The sequence below is a fragment of the Macaca nemestrina genome, chromosome X (genome assembly GCF_043159975.1).
Source record: "Macaca nemestrina isolate mMacNem1 chromosome X, mMacNem.hap1, whole genome shotgun sequence".
Classification (NCBI taxonomy): Eukaryota; Metazoa; Chordata; class Mammalia; order Primates; family Cercopithecidae; genus Macaca; species Macaca nemestrina.
The window spans coordinates 84,199,066-84,217,421 of NC_092145.1; the positions used below are offsets into that span (position 1 = coordinate 84,199,066).

General features: G+C 42.7%; 1 protein-coding gene across 1 annotated transcript in view; it reads left to right on the forward strand.

Moving 5' to 3' along the window:
* Positions 1-3,227, forward strand: part of LOC105476659 (testis expressed 11) — a 325,115-nt gene extending 321,888 nt beyond the window's left edge. The window contains exons 29-30 of the mRNA XM_011732780.2: positions 2,174-2,338; positions 2,980-3,227. Of these exons, the coding sequence (XP_011731082.2) occupies positions 2,174-2,338; positions 2,980-3,072 (258 nt within the window). The 3' untranslated portion in view covers positions 3,073-3,227. The remainder of the gene's footprint in view (positions 1-2,173; positions 2,339-2,979) is intronic.
* The last annotated feature ends 15,129 nt before the right edge of the window (positions 3,228-18,356 follow it).

Genomic DNA, 18,356 nt, shown 5'->3' on the forward strand with positions numbered 1-18,356 from the left:
TTCAGTGAACTAATGTGCATTATAATGCCCCAAAACGGTGATATATAGAATGCGGCATTTCCAAAATGTATTTGACTAAAGAACTCTATTTTCATAGACCATCTGTTAACATTTCTCATGACACTAGTGTTCTGAGGAAGAACATTGAGGAAAGGCTTAGGAAGCCCCATCCTACATTTCCAGTCTTATTTCCCATTAACACCTCTACATAAATCATCTGCTTAGGCCAAACAACTCTTGGTCTTCCTAAGACATGCTTGTTCTCAGGTACAATCCAAGTCCACATTTATTCTGTTCTACCCACATGGAATGCCCTTCTCTTTCTCTGAATATCTATATTTTTCTTTTTAATTGAGATTTGGTTCATATATCATAAAACTCACATTAAGGTATACAGTTCAGTGAGTTATAGTATATTCACAAGATTGTGCAACCATCACCATTATCTAATTCTAGAACATTTTCATCATCCCCAAAAGAAACTCTATACCCATTAGCAGTCCTTCCCCATACCTCCCTTCCCCAGCCCCTGGCAACCACGAATCTCCTTTCTGTCTCTATGGCTTTGCCTATTCTGGACATTTCATATAGTCTCTGTATATGTAGATCCTACTCATCTACCCTAAGATCATGTTTGTTTGTTTGTTTAAGTCTTTTTTTTTCATTCATAACATTAAAATCACAACACTCATACCCTGCATCAGACACTGTGCCAAGCTGTGGATATACAAAAGCAAATGTCATTTTACCTTCAAGGGGCTCCTTGCCTAGTGGGGGAGACAGGCAGTACAGTGTTCAAAGTACTATTATGGATGCTGTGAACAAAGTACCAGAGGGGCAAAGAGGTTTGAGCAAGAAATTGAGGAGAGCCAGGGAAATCCTCACTGAGGAGGTGGCATCTGACTGGATTTGATTCATTTGTTCATTCATTCATTCAGCAAACATCTGTTGTGCCTCTCTTATGTGCCAGGCACAATGCTGGACTCTAAAGAGACAAAAATGCACAAGAAAAATTCCCTGTACCTCAAGGAACTCAATAGTCTGGAGGAGATAAATATATAGCATTTCAAAACAATATGATGTAAGTTATATTAGAGGAATGGACAGCTTGCTGTGGAAACAGACAACTAACTCTGCTTGTGAATTTGAAGAAAAAGTATAAGTCTACGAACTGGACAAGGATGAGGGGTACTGTTTCAAGCAGAGACTAGACCGCCTCTGACTGGGATATCCCAGTGCTCATTTCTTTAACTGAATGGGAGCACCTAATGTTTGTGTCTCTTAATCACATACCTTGTGAAGTCGTCTTTACATGTGGATGCCTTGTGTCCCCAAAAGCATTGCGCAACCTTTAGGATAAAAGTTTTGTCTTTTCCCTCTTAGTGCCCTCATTATCACAGTGATTTATGTATAGGAATTTCTTTTTGGATCCAAATGAATGAAAGGATGGCAGCTGAGACAGCATTCTTGACACTCTCAAAAAGCTGCTGCCTAATGTGTCTCCTATCACATTTCTCCCTTCTGGGGATTTAACATGAATGCTTTCTTTGTGTTCCATCTCCTATGCAAGAACCAAGAAAGTAGCTTCTTAGACTAATACTTTTCACTATTGCAAAGTGTTGTGAAGAAGCAAATATAATCTTGTGATTAGTCGTGTTAAAGACCACTGATAAGGCTCAGGGACCATTTTAGAAATGTGTGCTGTGTTCATAGCTAGGTAGATATTGTTAACTCTGAAGATGAATATAATTTCTACTCCAAATGTGGACTAATTCTGGTGACAGAAATTAAGAAATTCAATACAACTGCTTCTTGACAACTTTCTCCAAAAAGTAGAGGTAGGTATTAGGGAGATGATTGACTGAAGACAGAATCAAGGGAAGCCCCAAACAGTATACAGGTTTTTCTCCTGCTTCAGGGAGATTAGGAATCTTTCTAATTTTTTCCTTCAGTCAAAGAGGGCCTCGGTTTATGTTTCTTCATGAGATCTTGCTATGGAACATTCTACAGCTGACAAACCTTCAAAGTGCTCTCCTCCTACACTTTCCAGGAGCACAGACCTTCCTCAATGCCCACTGTTTGTTTAGTAATAAAGGGACATGGCATGGATACAGGTAGTGCCACAATGAACTGTGACAGTAATCACTGCAAAATTTCTGTTCTTGGATTTCAGAAAGACTACCCAGAAATGGAGATTCTCTGGCTGATGGTCAAGTCCTGGAATACTGGAATACTTATGTTTAGCAGGAGCAAGTATGTATCTACTGAAAAGTGGTGTGGCCTGGCCTTGCGTTTCCTTGACCACCTTACCTCCTTCAAGGAAAGCTATGAAACTCAGGTGAGGAGGGAGAGGGCTAGGGCAGATGACATGCCCTAGGGGGCAAGAGGTTATGGCTGGGCTCTCCACAAGGACTCAACCCCATCCTCCTTGGCTAGGAAAGGATCTTGCTCATTGTTCCTCTCAGTGGTTCCACATAACCTCAAGAATTAGGAGACCATAAACAGTAATTCCTTAGAGCAAAAACCAAGAAGGACAGAACAGGGGGAAACTTAAGGATAGCAAATAGAATCTAATTAAGAGGAATGCCAAGAGTGAGCTCTGGAAAGATGCATCACTGTCAGTGCCAGTGCATGTGGGAAAGGACTGGCCTCTGCTCAAAGCAATAACTGTTGAAAAAGGCATCTTCTCCAGGAACTATTCTCAATTACAGAGTTCTGGGCCATTGGCTAACCAGGAGAGGTTTGGTGGAGAAAAAGCCTTGTTACCAAATAAAAGCAAAGGATATTTTATAGTTAAGTATCTTCTCCCTTATAATAGGGGATTCCTTTTCCTCAAGAGAGGACTGTATTTTCTCCCCAAATCTGAGATGCTTCAGATCTCCAAAGGTAACAGTTAGACTTTCATGCCTTCACCATGGGTCTGGGAAGCTTTCCCATGTTTCCTTTTCCCTTCAAGAAATTTGTTGTTCTCTTTCCCAGATGAATATGCTGTATAGTCAGCTTGTGGAAGCACTGAGTAACAACAAGGGCCCAGTTTTTCATGAACATGGCTACTGGAGCAAGTCAGATTAGGCAAGCTCACGGCCACATGAAGAAGATACGTTGTCCTGAGATGCTGACTGTTTAAATTTTTGCCAGAGTTTCTCTTGAGCTTTTGTTTCTGTTTCCTCAGACCCTGTTTTCATGTTGTTGAATAAACTTTCTAAAATAAAAGCATGTTGAATTTACCTTGGTGACCAGCTCATTTCTGGGGGACAAACAAATTTTCCAAAGTGCTAAGGACGATATTGAAACAGACCATGTGAGAGCAAGATGGTTTATGCCCCATGTGAACAAAAGAGAATGTTCATCCCAGTTCAACACAGATCGCATTTTATTCCCAAAGTGCTCAAATTCCCAATCCCTGAAGATAACAAAGAATCCCAGACTCTTATTTGGAAGGACCTTAGTGGTCACCAAGGCCAGCATTTATCTGGTTCGTGAAATCTCTCTGACATCCTTGAGAATCAGTTGCCCAGTTTCTAACAGAACTTATCCCAGGCCGGGCGTAGTGGCTCTTGCCTATAATTCTAGCACTTTGGGAGGCTGAGGTGGGCAGATCACTTGAGGCCGGGAGTTCAAGACCAGCCTAGCCAATATGTCAAAACTCCATCTCTACTAAAAATACAAAAAAAAAAAAAAAAAAAAAAAATTAGCCAGGCATGGTGGCACGTGCCTTTAGTCCCAGCTACTTGGGAGTCTGAGGCAGGAGAATCGTTTGAACCCAGAAGGCAGAGGTTGCAGTGAGCTGAGATCGAGCCATTGTACTCCAGACTGGGTGACAGAGCAAGACTCCATCTCAAAAAAAAAAAAAAGGAACTTATCCCATGACAGGGAAATCCTGAGATAGCTGAACCCACCTGTTTTGCTCTCTAATGGGTAAAACGCCCCACCTCATCCTAAGCAGAAGTCTGTCTCCCTGTAACAAATCTGCTTCCTGTGTCACAGATGCCTCTTGGAGATGCCCCTGAAGACAGAAGCCAGGCTCATCTCTGTCCTCCAGGCTCTTTCTCCTTTGGGGTAAACATCCTCAGACGCCTTAGTTGTTCCTCCTGTGATCTGGTCACCTCACCTTCCAAAAGCCAAGCCCCATGTTGCAGTGAGGTCTGACCAATACAGCTGAGCAGCCTCTTCCTGGGTAGACGGGCATTAGTGTACCATAAGATTACACTGCCTTTTCCCCCAGTTGATTTGTATTAACACTTTCAAACTTTTGATTTTGACATAGTTTCAGACTTAAAAAAAGTTGCAACCAAGCACAAAGAATTGATATACACCCTTTATCCAGCTTCCCTATTTATTTTTTACCACATTGCCTTCCTGTCTCTCAGTTTCTTTCTGAACCAGTTGAGATTAATTTGCAGACATCCTGCCCCATTTCCCCTTAATGCCTCAGTGAGTATTTCATAAAAACTGGGATACTCTCCTACATAACCACAGTACAACCATCAAAATTAGAAAATTGACAATGACTCAATTCTACCGTCTAATCCACAGACCCCATTCAAATTTCACTGATTATCCTAGTAAAGTCCTTCCTAAGTTCAGGATTATAAGTTGTATTTAGTTGTCATGTCTCTGCCATCTCCTGAAAAACTGAAATGTTTCCGCAATCTCTCCTTATCTGTTATGACCTTGACATTTTTGAAGAGTACAGGCTAATTATTTTGTACCGTGCACCTCAATTTAGGTGGTTCTGATGTTTCCTAATGATTAGCTTCAGTTTATGCGTTTTGGGTACATGTAGCACAGAAAAATGATGTGTTCTCAGTGCGTCATACCAGCAAGCACACAATGTCAATTTGCCCTGTTACTAAAGTTAAGAAGGTGTCTGCCAGGTCTCTCCAATGATAAATATTTTGTACTTAGTGGTTAATAATTAATTATGAGGTACTTGGTGGAAGATAGTTTGAGACTAAGTAAATACCACGTTCCTCATTAAACTTTCACCACTAGTTTTAGCATCCATTGGTGATTCTTGCCTGAACATTTGTACTGTGATGGTTGCTAAATGTTGATTTTTCTGCTTCCATCATTCCCTGTTCGTTTATTAGCTGGCATTGGTAAGGCAGAGGTTTTTCTTCTCCCCCATTTATTCATGTTTTTAAAATGCATTTTAGTACAGACTAATGGACACCTATTTTATTAAATGGGTTATAAGCCATTATCATTATCTATTTTGCTGCCCAAGGCTGGCTCCTACCCCCATCTGACATGTCCCCATCATTGTTTCAGCACTTCCTTATTTCGTGGCACAAAAAGATGCACCAGGGCTTATCTTGTACTTTCCCTGTGCCAGATCTGGAATCAGTCATTTCTCCCAGGAGCTGTGACGCCTTATAACAGAGTGGTAGTTAGTGTCCAAGATCTTGGTCCTAGAAGTGTACTCATTATTACAGGGGTGACATTATTTCTAGGTCCTCTCAGTGGACAGAGCTGGGACATAAATGTGTGTGTGTACATACATATAGATGAATGTATACATATACATGCATAGATATAAAATCATGAGTTCGTACTGATAGCTCCATTTTCTTTTCTTTTCTTTTTTTTTCAGATGGAGTCTTGCTCTGTTGTCCAGGCTGGAGTGCAACGGCACTATCTTGGCTCACTGCAACCTCTGCCTCCCGGGTTCAAGCGATTCTCCTGCCTCAGCCTCCCAAGTAGCTGAGACTACAGGAGTGTGCCACCATGCCCGGCTAATTTTTGTATTTTTAGTAGAGATGGGGTTTCGCCATGTTGACCAGGCTGGTCTCGAACTCCTGACCTCAGGTGATTCACCTACCTCAGCCTCCCAAAGCGCTGGGATTACAAGCGTGAGCCACCACACCTGGCTGACAGTTCCATTTTCAATCCAACGCCAGTGGATTTATTCTAGCTTTCTCCCCTTTCCCTACTTGTAACTCTTTCTTTCAACATTGAGAAGCCTGGCTGATTAACCTCCGATATTCACTTATTGGCTCGTTCTCTCTATATGATCCCAATCTTCTAGTCATTTTGTCTGTCTCTCCAGCCCTAACCTCACCAACCTGACCAACAGGCTGCCCCTTTGGCCCAAGCCCCAGTGAACACTCTGGCCAACTTATCAAGGGAGCCTCCAGTCTAGAGAGCAAGCAAGCTGAGTCTCTAGCCGAACCCACCACCAGGCCCTGACCCTGACCCCAGCCGTGCCAAGGAGAAGGGAAAGGTACCACATGGCATTGAAGCAGGCCCTTCATGTTGTTGACTCACCAGGCTCACTGTTTGCTCTTCCCTGCCTTCACCTTAGTTTACTCCTACTTATCTTTGAGAAGCCTGCTCATGTGTCAGTGCCTCAGAAAAACTTTCCCTGATTAGGTCAAGTTCTCTTACTCTATGCTCTCAGCATTGTTTTATTCTTCACAGCTTCAAATAAATACATTTGTTTGTGGAATAATTTGATTAATATCCATTTCCCTCAATAGTCTTTAAGCTCCATGAGAGAAGATGGTGTGTTTTCCTCCTTATTGTATAATCCCAGGGTCCAGCACAGTGCCTAGCACACTTTTTTTTTTTTTTTTTTTTTTTGAGATGGGGTCCTGCTCTGTTGCCCAGGCTGGAGGGCAGTGGTGTGATCTCAGGTCACTGAAACTTCCGCCTCCTGGGCTCAAACGATCCTCCCATCTCAGCCTTCCAAGTAGCTGGGACTACAGACGAGTGCCACCACACTCAGCTAATTTTTCTATTTTTTTGTAGAGATGGGATTTCACCATGTTGCCCAGGCTGGTCTCGAACTCCTGAGCTCAATCTGCCCGCCTCTGCCTCCCAGAGTGCTGGGATTACAAGAGTGAGCCACCGCACATGGCCTGCCTGGTACTTCCAATAAATATTTGTTGAAAGAATGAATGAAAACTTCTAAGTCTTTTTTCTACAACATACGGCCATTAATTAATGTCTGTGCTTGTACTTCCAGGTTTTTGTGTTTGCTTTTGAAACAGGATTTTCTCTGTCACCCAGGCCATAGTGCAGTGGTGCAATCATAGCTCACTGCAGCTTCAAACTCCCAGGCTCAAGCATCCTCCTGCCTCAGCCTCCCGAGTAGCGGAAACTATAGGCATGCACCACCATGCTTAGCTAATTTTTTAATATATATTTTTAGTAGAGAAGAGGTCTCACTATGTTGTCCAGACTGGTCTCAAACTCCTGAGCTCAAGTGATCTTCCTGCTTCAGTTTCCCAAAATGTTGGGATTGCAGGCATGAGTCACCAAGTCTGGCCTACTTCCAGGTTTTAAAACATCTAATTGGCTTGGTGCGGTGGCTCACGCCTGTATTTCCAGCTCTTTGGGAGGCTGAGGCAGGTGAATCACCTGAGGTCGGGAGTTTGAGACCAGCCTGATCAACATGGAGAAACCCCGTCTCTACTAAAAATACAAAAATTGGCCGGGCGCGGTGGCTCAAGCCTGTAATCCCAGCACTTTGGGAGGCCGAGACGGGCGGATCACGAGGTCAGGAGATCGAGAGACGATCCCGGCTAACACGGTGAAACCCCGTCTCTACTAAAAAATACAAAAAAACTAGCCGGGCGAGGTGGCGGGCGCCTGAAGTCCCAGCTACTCGGGAGGCTGAGGCAGGAGAACGGCGTAAACCCGGGAGGCGGAGCTTGCAGTGAGCTGAGATCCGGCCACTGCACTCCAGCCTGGGTGACAGAGCAAGACTCCGTCTCAAAAATAAAAATAAAAATAAAAATACAAAAATTAGCCAGACATGGTGGCGCATGCCTATAATCCCAGCTACTCAGGAGGCTGAGGCAGGAGAGTCGCTTGAACCCGCGAGGCAGAGGTTACAGTGAGCCGAGATCGCGCCATTGCACTCTAGCCTGGGCAACGAGTGAAACTCCATCTCAAAAAAGCAAACAACAACAGCAACAACAACAACAACAAAAATCTAATTGATTGTATCACTATTAAATTGCTCTTGCCAGCTAATCTTTTTGGATGCAGAGTCTGTCTTTGAGTATGTTACTTATCCTTCTCAGGCTGACATCACCTGCACATTTGATCAGCATGCCAGCTAATGGCTTTAACCAAGTATATGACAAAACACTGAACAGGAGTGGGCTGAGACAGAGCTTGGTGAAGTGCTTTGCAGTCTTACTTCTGGGTTATTTCATTCATGCAACAAATATTTCCTGAACACTTCCTGTTAACGGACTGGACACTTCATGGTACAAGGGATAAAGTGGTGAACAAAATAGAGGACCAAGTCTCTCCTTCAAAGAGCTTACATTCTAGTGGGGGCAATAGATAATAAACTAGTGTATAAATAACTTAAACATTGATCCATTAATAGCAGACTTTGGGATGATCATTTGCCTGCTCAATAATTGTACTGTCTACATTTTTTCCAGCCTTTTCACAAGAATGTCATGAGTGATTTTTGTCAATGCTTTGCTGGAACCCAGCCACACTTTACCCATTTTCAAAGCTTTACCCATTTATTTTGATTTACTAAGCTCATTTCAGAAAAGAAAATGAGCTTACTCTATCTTAAGCTATTCTTAGGTAGAGTGTTTATAAACTCTTTGGGATCACTAGATCCCCTCTAAAGACTCTCATGCAAACCATTCCTTCCAATAACGTATTCCAGAGACTTTCTTGGGATTAAGATGAAACCTTCTTGTCTAAAGCTTGTGAAATCTATCATCTTCCCCCCAGCAAAAAAAAAAAAAAAAAAGGGGGGGGCCGGGTGCAGTGGCTCAGCCTGTAATCCCAGCACTTTGGAAGGCCAAGGCGGGTGGATCATGAAGTCAGGAGATCAAGACCATCCTGGCTAACACAGTGAAACCCCATCTCTACCAAAAATACAAAAAAATTAGCCAGGCGTGGTGGTGGGCGCCTGTAGTCCCAGCTACTCAGGAGGCTGAGGCAGGAGAATGGCGTGAACCTGGGAGGCAGAGCTTGCAGTGAGCTGAGATCGCACCACTGCACTCCAGCCTGGGCAACAGAGTGAGATTCTGTCTCAAAAAAAAAAGCATATATCCTTCTCTAGACTTTGGGGCATCTCTCATTCCCCATGATTCCCCAAAGGTTACAAACACCAGTTTAGCAATCTCACTATAGGTTCTCTCAACATCCTGACATACAATTTGTCTAGGTCAAGAGACTCATTTAAAGCATCTTGGTGCTTTCTTACTTACCATGATCCCCGGTTGCCTCTTGCCAATGTCTACTTGACCCTTTCCAATCTAATGTTCAGAATTTAGATGGCAGAGAAGACCAAAGCAAAGTAGGAATTACAGGGTCATATTTATCTTTGTTGTCTGGTAAGCATTGCCCCATTTTATTTTTCATTTTATACCCTGTGGTACTATTGGAATTTTTTTTACATGTGCTTATATTACTTTTATAATTTAAAAAACTGATAATAATTAAAACATACTATGTGCCCCAAATGGACTTGAAGGCTTCCTTGATTTGTTTTTTGATGCAAACTAAACTGTAAACAGCCTTTTTTTTTTTTTTTTTTTTTTTTTAAACTTCTAGAATTAGCTCATTTTGGGCCAGGCCTTCCTGACATGACTTTGGCAGTTCCATGTTACCATCTTATATTCTTCCTTGGTCAGATGCTCTTCTTTCTATCTTTTTAATGTCTCATCATCAAACAACCCTCTGTCGGCCAGGCACGGTGGCTCACGCCTGTAATCCCAGCACTTTGGGAGGCTGAGGTGGGCAGATTACCTGAGGTTGGGAGTTCAAGACCAGCCTGACCAACATGGAGAAACCCTGTCTCTACTAAAAAAAAAAAAAAAAAAAAAAAAAAAAAGAATTACAAAATTAGCCGGACATGGTGGCACATGCCTGTAATCCCAGCTACTAGGGAGGCTGAGGCAGGAGAATCACTTGAACCTGGGAGGCGAAGGTTGCGGTGGGCTGAGATTGCACCATTGCACTCCAGCCAGGGCAACAGGAGAAAAACTCCATCTCAAACAAAGAACTCTCTGTTTATCTGCATCATTTTCTTTAGATACCTCTCCTTTTACATGTTCCTTAAAATGATTCACACATATATGGTCAGAATTTAGTTTTTAAGGGCCTTTCAACGCTTTTGGGAAGGCAGCCAGGTAGAAAGTGCACGAAAACTAACAATTAATACCTATCCACTAAGTGCTAAGCACTTACACATGTGTTATCTCATTTAATTGACTAACAACCCTGTGAAGTAGGTGATTCCATTTCATTCCCTCCTTTCACTCTCTCTCTTTCCTTTCTCCTTAGTGATTCCTGTGAGAAAGTGAAGCTCAGAGAGTTTAAGTAACTTAACCAAAGTAACACCACTGGTAAATGGCATAGCCATGATTTAAAGTCACATCTGGCCAGGCGCAATGGCTCATACCTGTAATCCCAGCATTTTAGGAAGCTGAGGCAGGTGGATTGCTTGAGCCCAGGAGTTCAAGACCAGCCTGGGCAACATGGCAAAACCCAGTCTCTACAACAAAATACAAAACTTAGCCAGGTGTTGTGATGCGTGTCTGTAGTCCCAGCTACTCAAAAAGCTGAGGTGGGAGGATCATTTGACCTTGGGAGGCAGAGGTTGCAGTGAGCTGAGATCACACCACCGCACTCCAGCCTGGGTGACAGAGTGAGACCCTGTCTCAAAAACAAAAAATTTTTAAGTCACATGTATCAGACCTGTCCTCACTCTTTTCCCTCTTGCTACCTTTTTTTTTCTCTGAACTTTGAAGTCTGCCCTCTTAAATTCTTAGGCAAAATACCTTACTATGTCTAGCCTTATGCTTTCACAAATTGACATCATATGGTTCCTCAAGTTTCCACTTCACCCATCAGTTCTTTGTTAATTGGTCAGAATTTGGTAATAAACAGCAAACAGTCCCTCTTGTTGATTTCTTTATGTTCTGAGGGGTAATATTGTCAGCAAGACAAGTAAAGAATTTCTAGGCCAGGTGAGGTGGCTCACACCTGTAATCCCAACACTTTGAGAGGCCAGGGAGGGCAGATCACCTGAGGTCAGGAGTTTGAGACTAGCCTGGCCAACATAGTGAAACCCCATCTCTACTAAAAATACAAAAATTAGCCGGGCATGGTGGAGGGCACCTGTGATCCCAGCTATGGGAGGCTGAGGCAAGAGAATCATGTGAACCTGGGATACAGAGGTTGCAATGAACTGAGATTGTGCCACTGCACTCCAGCCTGTGAGACCAAGTGAGACTTTGTTGCAAAAAAAAAAAAAAAAAAGGTCTGTTCCAAGATGGCTGAATAGGAATAGCTCTGGTCTGCAGCTCCCAGTGTGATCGACTCAGAAGACTGGTGACTTCTGCATTTCCAACTGAGGTACCTGGTTCATCTCACTGGGAATGGTTGGACAGTGGGTGCAGCCCACGGAGGGCAAGCTGAAGCAGGGTGGGACATCGCCTCACCCAGGAAGTGCAAGGGGTCAGGTGATTTCCCTTTCCTAGCCAAGGGAAGCCGTGACAGACTGTACCAGAAAATCGAGACACTACCACCCAAATACTGCGCTTTTCCAACAGTCTTAGCAAACGGCACACGAGGAGATTATATCACATGCCTGGCTCAGAGGGTCCCACGCCCACGGATGCCCCTCTGAGACGAAGCTTCCAGAGGAAGGATCAGGCAGCAATATTTGCTGTTCTGCAATTTGCTATTCTGCAGCCTCTGCTGCTGATACTCAGGCAAAGAGGGTCTGGAGTGGACCTCCAGCAAACTCCAACAGACCTGCAGCTGAGGGACCTGACTGTTAGAAGGAAAATGAACAAACAGAAAGAAATAGCATCAACATCAACAAAAAGGACATCTACACCAAAACCCCATCTGTAGGTCACCAACATCAAAGACCAAAGGTAGATAAAAACCACAAAGATGGGGAGACACCAGAGGAGAAAAGCTGAAAATTCTAAAAACCAGAGCGCTTCTTCTCCTCCAAAGAATAGCAGCTCCTTGCCAGCAACAGAACAAGGCTGGACAGAGAATGACTTTGACGAGTTGACAGAAGTAGGTTTCAGAAGGTCGGTAATAAAAAACTTCTCCAAGCTAAAGAAGGATGTTCGAATCCATTGCAGGGAAGCTAACAACCTTGAGAAAAGACTAGACAAATGGCTAACTAGAACAGTGTAGAGAAGACCTTAAGTGACCTGATGGAACTGAAAACCATGGCACGAGAACTACACAACACATGCACAAGCTTCAGTAGCTGATTCACTTAAGTGGAAGAAAGGGTATCAGTGATTGAAGATCAAATTAATGAAATGAAGCAAGAAGAGAAGTTTAGAGAAAAAAGAGTAAAAAGAAATGAACAAATCCTCCAAGAAATATGGGACTATGTGAAAAGACCAAATCTGTGTTTCACTGGTGTACCTGAAAGCGACGGGGAGAATGGAACCAAGTTGAAAAACACTCTTCAGGATATTATCCAGGAGAACTTCCCCAGCCTAGCAAGGCAGGCCAGAATTCAAATTCAGGAAACTCAGAGAACACCACAAAGATACTCCTCGAGAAGAGGAACCCCAAGACACATAATTGTCAGATTCACCAAGGTTGAAAGGAAGGAAAAAAATGTTAAGGGCAGCCAGAGAGAAAGGTCACATTACCGCCAAAAGGAAGCCCATCAGACTAACAGCACATCTCTCAGCAGAAACTCTACAAGCCAGAAGAGAGTGGGGGCCAATATTCAACATTCTTAAAGAAAAGAATTTTCGGCCGGGCGCGGTGGCTCAAGCCTGTAATCCCAGCACTTTGGGAGGCCGAGATGGGCGGATCACGAGGTCAGGAGATCGAGACCATCCTGGCTAACACAGTGAAACCCCGTCTCTACTAAAAAATACAAAAAACTAGCCGGGCGAGGTGGCGGGCGCCTGTAGTCCCAGCTACTCGGGAGGCTGAGGCAGGAGAATGGCGTGAACCCGGGAGGCGGAGCTTGCAGTGAGCCGAGATCGTGCCACTGCACTCCAGCCTGGGTGACAGAGCCAGACTCCGTCTCAAAAAAAAAAAAAAAAAAAAAAAAAAGAAAAGAATTTTCAACCCAGAATTTCATATCCAGCCAAATAAAGCTTCATAAGTGAAGGAGAAATAAAATCCTTTACAGACAAGCAAATGCTGAGACATTTTGTCACCACCAGGCCTGCCTTACAAGAGCTCCTGAAGGAAGTACTAAACATGGAAAGGAACAACCGGTACCAGTCACTGCAAAAACATGTCAAATTGTAAAGACCATCAATGCTAGGAAGAAACTGCATCAATTAATGGGCAAAATAACCAGCTAACATCATAACGACGGGATCAAATTCACACATAACAATATTAACCTTAAGTGTAAATGGACTAAATGCCCCAGTTAAAAGATACAGACTGGCAAATTGGATAAAGAATCAAGACCTAAGGCCGGGCGTGGTGGCTCACGCCTGTAATCCCAGCACTTTGGGAGGCCGAGGTGGGCGGATCACAAGGTCAGGAGATCGAGACCACGGTGAAACCCCGTCTCTACTAAAAATACAAAAAATGAGCCGGGCGCGGTGGCGGGCGCCTGTAGTCCCAGCTACTCGGGAGGCTGGGGAAGGAGAATGGCGTGAACCCAGGAGGCGGAGCTTGCAGTGAGCCAGGATCGTGCCACTGCACTCCAGCTTGGGCGACAGAGCAAGACTCCTTCTCAAAAAAAAAAAAAAAAGAATCAAGACCTATCAGTGTGCTATATTCAGGAGACCCATCTCACATGCAGAGACACTCATAGGCTCAAAATAAGGGGATGGAGGAAGATCTACCAAGCAAATAGAAAGCTAAAAAGAGCAGGGGTTGCAAACCTAGTCTCTGATAAAACAGACTTTAAACCAACAAAAACAAAAAGAGACAAAGAAGGCCATTACATAATGGTAAAGGGATCAATTCAACAAGAGCTAACTATCATAAATATATATGCAACCAATACAGGAGCACCCAGATTCATAAAGCAAGTCCTCAGAGACTTACAAAGAGACTTAGATTCCCATACAACAATAATGGGAGACTTTAACACCCCACTGTCAACATTAGACAGATCAACGAGACAGAAAGTTAACAAGGATATCCAGGAATTGAACTCATCTCTGTAGCAGGCAGACCTAATAGACATCTACAGAACTCTCCACCCCAAATCAACAGAATATACATTCTTCTCAGCACCACATCGCACTTATTCCAAAATTGACCACATAGTTGGAAGTAAAGCACTCCTCAGCAAATGTAAAATAACAGAAATCACAACAAACTGTGTCTCAGACCACAGTGCAATCAAATTAGAACTCAGGATTAAGAAACTCACTAAAAACTGCACAACTACATGGAAACTGAACAACCTGCTCCTGAATGACTACTGTGTAAATAACGAAATGAAGGAAGAAAAAAAGATGTTCTTTGAAACCAATGAGAACAAAGACACAACATACCAGAATCTATGGGACACATTTAAAGCAGTGTGTAGAAGCAAGTTTATTGCACTAATTGCCCACAAGAGAAAGCAAGAAAGACCTAAAATTGACATCCTAACATCACAATTAAAAGAACTAGAGAAGCAAGAGCAAACAAATGCAAAAGTTAGCAGAAGGCAAGAAATAACTGAGATCAGAGCAAAACTGAAGGAGAGAGACACAAAAACCCTTCAAAAACTCAATAAGTCCAGGAGCTGCTTTTTTTTTTAAAAGATTAACAAAATTGGTAGACCACTAGCAACACTAATAAAGAAGAAAAGAGAGAAGAATCAAATAGACGCAATAAAAAATGATAAAGGGGATGTCACCACCAATTCCGCAGAAATACAAACTGCCATCAGAGAATACTATAAACACCTCTAGGCAAATAAACTAGAAAATCTAGAAGAAATGGATAAATTCCTGGACACATACACCCTCCCAAGACTAAACCAGGAAGAAGTTGAATCCCCAAATAGGCGAATAACAGGATCTGAAATTGAGGCAATAATTAATAGCCTACCAACCAAAAATGTCCAGAATCAGAAAGATTCACAGCCGAATTCTACCAGAGGTACAAAGAGGAGCTGGTACCATTCCTTCTGAAACTATTCCAATCAATAGAAAAAGAGAGAATCCGCTCTAACTCATTTTATGAGGCCAGCATCATCCTGATACCAAAGCCTGGTAGAGACACAACAAAAAAAGAGAATTTTAGACCAATATCCCTGATGAACATTGATGCAAAAATCCTCAATAAAATACCGGCAAACTGAATCCAGCAGCACATCCAAAAGCTTATCCACCAAGATCAAGTTGGCTTCATCCCTGGGATGCAAGGCTGGTTCAACATACACAAATCAATAAACATAATCCATCACGTAAATGGAACCAAAGACAAAAACCACATGATTATCTCAATAGATGCAGAAAAGGCCTTCAACAAAATTCAGCAGCCCTTCATGCTAAAACTCTCAATAAACTAGGTATTGATGGAACATGTCTCAAAATAATAAGAGCTATTTATGACAAACCCACAGCCAATATCATACTGAATGGGCAAAAACTGGAAGCATTCCCTTTGAAAACCGGCACAAGACAAGGATGCCCTCTCTTACCACTCCTATTCAACATAGTGTTGGAAGTTCTGGCCAGGGCAATCAGGCAAGAGAAAGAAATAAAGGGTATTCAATTAAGAAAAGAGGAAATCAAATTGTCCCTGTTTGCAGATGACATGATTATATATTTAGAAAACCCCATCATCTCAACCCAAAATCTCCTTAAGCTGATAAGCAACTTCAGCAAAGTCTCAGGATACAAAATCAATGTGCAAAAATAACAAGCATTCCTATACACCAATAACTGAAAAACAGAGAGTCAAATCATGAGTGAACTCCCATTCACAATTACTACAAAGAGAATAAAATACCTAGGAATCCACTTACAAGGGATATGAAAGACCTCTTCAGGGAGAACTACAAACCACTGCTCAACGAAATAAAAGAGGACACAAACAAATGGAAGAACATTGCATGCTCATGGATAGGAAGAATCAATATTGTGAAAATGGCCATACTACCCAAGGTAATTTATAGATTCAATGCCATCCCCATCAAACTACCAATGACTTTCTTCACAGAATTGGAAAAATCTACTTTAAAGTTCATATGGAACCAAAAAAGAGCCCACATTGCTAAGACAATCCTAAGTAAAAAGAACAAAGCTTGAGGTATCATGCTACCTGACTTCAAACTATACTACAAGGCTACAGTAACCAAAAGAGCATGGTACTGGTACCAAAACAGAGATAGAGACCGATGGAATAGAACAGAGGCCTCAGAAATAACACCACACATCTACCACCATCTGATCTTTGACAACCCTGAAAAAAACAAGAAATGGGGACAGGATTCTCTATTGAATAAATGGTGTTAGGAAAACGGGCTAGCCATATGTAGAAAGCTGAAACTGGATCCCTTCCTTACACCTTATACAAAAATTAATTCAAGGTGGATTAGAGACTTAAATGTTAGACCTAAAACCATAAAAACCCTAGAAGAAAACCTAGGCAATACCATTCAGGACATAGGCATGGGCAAGGACTTCATGACTAAAACACCAAAAGCAACAGCAACAGAAGCCAAAATTGACAAATGGGATCTAATTAAACTAAAGAGCTTCTGCACAGCAAAAGAAACTATCATCAGAGTGAATGGGCAGCCTACAGAATGGGATAAAATTTTTGCAATCTACCCATCTGACAAAGGGCTAATATCCAGAATCTACAAAGAACTTAAACAAATTTACAAGAAAAAATCAAACAATCCCATCAAAAAGTGGGCAAAGGATATGAACAGACACTTTTCAAAAGAAGACATTTATGCAGCCAACAGACACATGAAAAAATGCTCATCATCACTGGTCATCAAAGAAATGCAAATCAAAACCACAATGAGATACCATCTCACTCCAGTTAGAATGGCAATCATTAAAAAGTCAGGAAGCAACAGGTGCTGGAGAGGATGTGGAGAAATAGGAACGCTTTTACACTGTTGGTGGGAGTGTAAACTAGTTCAACCATTGCGGAAGACAGTGTGGTGATTCCTCAAGGATCTGGAACTAAAAATACCATTTGACCCAGCGATCCTATTACTGGGTATATACCCAAAGGATTATAAATCATGCTGCTATAAAGACATATTTACACGTATGTTTATTGCGGCACTATTCACAATAGTAAAGACTTGGACCAACCCAAATGTCTATCAATGATAGACTGAATTAAGAAAATGTGGCACATATACACCATGCAATACTATTCAGCCACAAAAAAGGTTGAGTTCATGTCCTTTGTAGGGACATGGATGAAGCTGGAAACCGTCATTCTGAGCAAACTATCACAAGGACAGAAAACCAAACACTGCATGTTCTCACTCATAGGTGGGAATTGAACAATGAGCACACTTGGACAAAGGGCGGGGAACATCACACATTGGGTCCTGTCGTGGGGTGGGGGGAGGGGGGAGGGATAGCATTAGGAGATATACCTAATGTAAATGACGAGTTAATGGGTGCAGCACATCAACATGGCACATGTATACATATGTAGCAAACCTGCACATTGTGCACACGTACCCTAGAACTTAAAATATAATAATAATAATAAAAGAATTTTTAAATGTCCTGCTTTGTGTGTGTGTGTGTGTGTGTGACCGAGTTTCACTCTTGTCGCCCAGGCTGGAGTGCAATGGCATGATCTCAGCTCACTGCAACCTCTGCCTCCCAGATTCAAGTGATTCTCCTACCTCAGCCTTCCAAGTAGCTGGGATTACAGGCGCCTGCCACCATGCCCGGCTAATATTTGTATTTTTAGTAGTGACGGGGTTTCACCATGTTGGCCAAGCTGGTCTTGAACTCCTGACCTCAGGTGATCTGACCGCCTCGGCCTCCCAAAGTGCTGGGATTACAGGCGTGAGCCACCGAGCCCGGCCAAATGTCCTGCTTTTAAGCAAGGGAAACTTATAGCAACTCTGAGCAAAGTCCCTCATTGCTGCTGTATCTTGCCCTGTGCCATTTTTGTAATGTGCATCAGGAGTATGTCACCCATTTCCTCCATTTTGCAGGGCAGTGGTATGTTCCACTATATAACCCCTCTCTTTCTTTCTTCTGTTTTTTTTTTTTTAGATGGAATCTCACTCTGCCACCAGGCTGGAGTGCAGTGGCGCGATCGCAGCTCACTGCAACCTCCATCCCCCGGGTTCAGGCAATTCTCCTGCCTCAGCCTCCCGAGTAGCTGGGACTACAGGGGTGCACCACCACGCCCAGCTAATTTTTGTATTTTTAGTAGAGACGGGGTTTCACCATGTTGGCCAAGATGGTCTTGATCTC